Genomic DNA, 4426 nt, shown 5'->3' on the forward strand with positions numbered 1-4426 from the left:
TATAGGCGCCAAGCCCTGAGTGACAGTTTTTAAAGGTTCACAAAGCCTACCAACAAAATTAAGATGCCAACATCTTAAGGTACAAGATCTAGGCCCTACCTGCCTCTCCCCTTCAATTACTATACCCTACACTCACCAGGCCTTCTTAAGGTGCCTCAAAGCATCAAAGTCTCACACCCTCCACAGGGAGCAGCCCTGTAGGGCCTTTGCAAAAGATACTCCATCTACCTGAACTCTCCTACCCTGAACTGCTTCATTCTTCCCACTGTGGCATTTATTATAACTTGTAGTTATGCATTTTAAGTGTTTTATTTCCATTGTCATGTTAACAGAAAAAAAATCTGCAAAATAAAGGGGTTTATTTTGAGCCCAATGTGTGTGACCAGCCTGGAGTACACAGCCTCAAGAGGTATTGAGATAATGTGTCTGCAGTAGCCTGGTTACAGTTTGGTTTTATACATTCATGAAGACAGGAATTATTAATATATGTAAGACCCTAAGTTAATATGTGGAGGGTGGCCTGAAAAAGGGACACATCTCAAGTAGGGAGGAGTGGGGGATCTTACAAGTTATAGGTGAGTTTAAAGATTCTTTGATTTGTAATTGGTTACATAAAGGAAGCTTTGTCTAAAGGCTTAATGTTTTAGAATAAAGATGTCTGTTAATCAGAGACAAGCCATCCCACCAGACACTTACTGAAAATCAAGAGATCTGTTGAATAAACTGATGATTTAAACTTTGTCTTGTATAACCTTAAGCTCAACTCTTGTATGAATCACAAATATCTCCAAGAAGGCAGGGGGGCATTAGAAGACATGTCTGACCTGCCTTCTCAAGGTCAGCAACTCAACTACAGGGTATTTCTGGGGTCCCTTTGGACAAGAGGGGATCCACTCAGTCATCTAGAGAGCTTAAGATTTTATTTCATTTCACAGTCAGGCTCCCACCTCAGGCCCCCGAGGTCTTTGAGGGAAGAGACCACATCTCTCAGTTCTTCTCACCTCTGTGTGCCCACAAATCAACACAATAGATGCTCAGTAATAACTTCTGACTGAGCAGCATTTTAGTTCTTTAGCTCACCCCTTATAAAGTTTAGCTTAATATACTCCTAGTTTTCTCCCTTGCTACCATAAGTAGATTAATGCAAGTTTCTTCTCTTTCCTATCACAGGTAACGTTGCCTGACCCTCATCATCTTCGAAATTTAGAAAAAGGGGAGATTACCTGAACTGGCTTAATTAGAACCTGAGAATAAATGAATGACCGGAACAAGGCTGGCTGATACATAACATATGTATAGCTCTAAAGAACTTCTAATTTGCCCAAAGTCACTCAAGGTAGAGGTGTGATGACTGTTATGACAGATTGGAAGTAAAATTAACACAATTCAACTCTTAGGAAGCTTGAAAGATGACAGAAAAATAACAAGTACAAGAACTTGCTGGAATGGAATAAAGAGTGTGAAATGGGAGGTACAAGTCAAGACAGACGCAAAGGGTCCACCGTGAAAGCAGGATTTGAGCTGGACCTCTGGGGTGATAAGGATTTCAACTGGAAGAAGGCAGGACAGGGAGTACCAGGTGAGCAGGACACATCCACAGAAGGAAAAAGCAAGGCTGCAGTCTGGGCATACAAACTACAAATAACAAAGAGAAATGAAAAATGGATTGGGAAGCACGTGGATGAAATGGCCCACCTTTCAAAATTCCTATGTGAGCTGTTTAGCTCCTGAAACTGTGAGCTCCTTAAGACCAGGGATGTTTGTTCAACTGCAACTCGCCCATTCATATTTCCACACAAGAGTCCATCACATAGACAGGCAGAGCTCTGTCCTGCCTACCTAGGCCCCATTCCACAGAAGCTCTCTCCTTATGGAAACAGTGGTTTGCCAGTGATGTATAGGCCTATGTACTCTCCAGCAATGTGCAAGATAAACAAATAATCTAATACAGAGACTTCTAAAAAATATTTTAACTTTTCCACGTGTGTGATGTTTTATTATTTGTTCCTTAAAGGAATACACACATTGAACTCAATATAAAATATATTTACTCAGTAAAAATATATTGATTGTGCTTCAATCAATATTTAGATCATTATTAAGTGCTTCGTGACCTATCAAATAAAGAAGACTTCCATAGGACAAGTACAGGGTGTCCACAAAACTGTCTATTTAAAATTGCTCATGAACTTTGTGGACTCCCTGTATTTCAATTAATTCCAGATCTTCCCTCATCTATCCTGAAAAACAAGAGGATTAATTCTGCATTAGACAAGGAGAATCAACCTTGAGACTCAGCTGCCTGTCAGTCACTGGGAGGTGACTGCAGCAGTTTCCAGGGGGAATTGTGGTAAGCTACTAAGAGCTTCTTGCATATCACTGTATCTCTGCCTCATGAAAGCAAAACTTAGAATTAAAGGCTTCTCTCGTGGGAAAACATAAGAATCATAGATTTTTTTCAATACCACATGAAATTAAAATAACTACTTGACCTATAATAAACGGGACTTGTGAATGTGTCAGAAATTTTTTTAAAATGAAGAGTATTGTTTTATTGCTAAAGCATCAGGATGGCCATGAGATCAACTTTAGCAAGCTACGTATATGTAACTGTACACTTTGTTTTCCTTACTTAATCTGCACATACCCTGATGAAGATTCTTGGACTGGTTCCTGTTCTCTTTGGCTACTGAAATGCAGCTCTAATGACTCTGTCACTAAGAGGCTGAGTGGGTCGAAAGTTGTCTCCCAAAATCCCATCACAGCCTTCCACAAGTTCTGCCCCCTTAACATGTGTCCTCAGTCTTCGAAATTCTTCTATCTGAAAATAAAAGCAGAACAAAATAGATTAATCCATGATCAAACATTAACAAGATTATAGTTTCATAAATGGCTTAAAATATGTGTAAATTACAAAAATTAGAAAAGAGGAAGTTAAAATTTAACTTCAAAAAGGGAAAAACAGACTTAATTCTTCCAGACCTAAGTACATTAGACAAGACCCTTTCAAGAAATGATGACAGAAGAAGACATCCCAGTCTCCAGACAACTCAAATAGCCATAGAAACCTGCTGTTAATGTGAAAATGATACTATGTTACCAGCTGTAACATAGTAAGAAAGGGTGAACAAATGTGTAAGTGTTCTTAAATGCTTCCAAAGTATATTCTTAATCAATGGATTTGGGTATTAATATTGATTAGACATTAGATGGATTAGAGATTTCCTTCATCAAAGGCTTTCTTTGCTGTTTATCTACCACTTTGAAGAACACAGGTCCAAAGAATGCTTATGATTTTCCAAAGTTCTTAAGCTTCCCTCTCAGCAATACTGATTTTCAAGTTCATCTTCCTTTCTTGAGTGGCCTCCCCAGGTTCTGTGGTTTGCCCATTACATGTGAAGAGGTTCCCAGAGTCCCAAGAGATCTTTCACATCAGCTACAAAACAGTTCATTTGACTTCCTGGTCTGAGCCTCCCGACAACCCACAGCCTGCCAGACATGACTCCCTGGGAAGTATTTAAGCAACAAGCAAACTTGGGATGAAGTGTTCCCTGAGCTCATTCCCATCTAATAGTTGATTTCCTTACAGGACTCATTGTTGTTTAAGTGCCACAGTCACATGACATAGACATTTTCAATTCCTCACACAGAAGGGGAAACTAAGACTTGAGAGGTTTAAAAAGTTTCCAAATAAACTAGCAATAGAAATCTGACAATTCCAAGGCCAGCTGCTCATCTCCCAGCTCCCTGGCCACCTCTTTAAGAATTCAAGTCAAACCAATGTAATCTATATCCTGCATGAACTGAGCAAATATGATAAGCAGCGTTAATCCACCAAAAGTTCACCATCTGTGTATCAAAAGATTTTATCCAAGAAAGTCCTTACCACAACACAGCCATAGAATTCTGCAACTCATGAAGAGAAATGCAATGCAAGAGATCGGCCAATTCAGGGGTTCTAATCTGAGTCTAAGAACACCCAGAGACTTAGGGGCCCATGAGACCCTGAATGATATGCAGAATTTTACAGGCTCATTTTGCAAAGGAGAGGCTCCCTGACTCTAAGAGCTGAATCCCACAAGTTTCTGATTCAATCCACTCATATACAGAGTTAAGGAAAAATGAAATGGTTTGTTAGGTAGAACCCAGATTAAGAAAGCTGACTTCTCTACCCACCGAGAATTGTCCTGTTTTGCCTTTTATAATATCTCGCTGCTGTGTTTATACAGAGGTGCCAGTCAGGTAAGCAATTAGCTGTTTAATCTGTCTACATGATGATTCTTCTCCAGACCGTCCTCTTTAGGTCTGTTTTTGTTTCTGGTTTTGTTTTTTAATTTTGCTTTCAACTAGCTTTCACTCATCTTAGTTTGAAGTTGTTGGGTTTTTTAAATAATTTTCTTTTTTTTTTTCCTTTTCCTCCTTTAGC

General features: G+C 39.3%; 1 protein-coding gene across 1 annotated transcript in view; it reads right to left on the reverse strand.

The window, feature by feature from the left end:
• Window positions 1–4426, reverse strand: part of CA8 (carbonic anhydrase 8) — a 131823-nt gene that overhangs the window by 35407 nt on the left and 91990 nt on the right. The window contains exon 8 of the mRNA XM_003802166.2: window positions 2648–2821. Within this exon, the coding sequence (XP_003802214.1) occupies window positions 2687–2821 (135 nt within the window). The 3' untranslated portion in view covers window positions 2648–2686. The remainder of the gene's footprint in view (window positions 1–2647; window positions 2822–4426) is intronic.

The sequence above is a fragment of the Otolemur garnettii genome, unplaced genomic scaffold, assembly GCF_000181295.1.
Source record: "Otolemur garnettii isolate 467f Iridium unplaced genomic scaffold, OtoGar3 scaffold00234, whole genome shotgun sequence".
Classification (NCBI taxonomy): domain Eukaryota; kingdom Metazoa; phylum Chordata; class Mammalia; order Primates; family Galagidae; genus Otolemur; species Otolemur garnettii.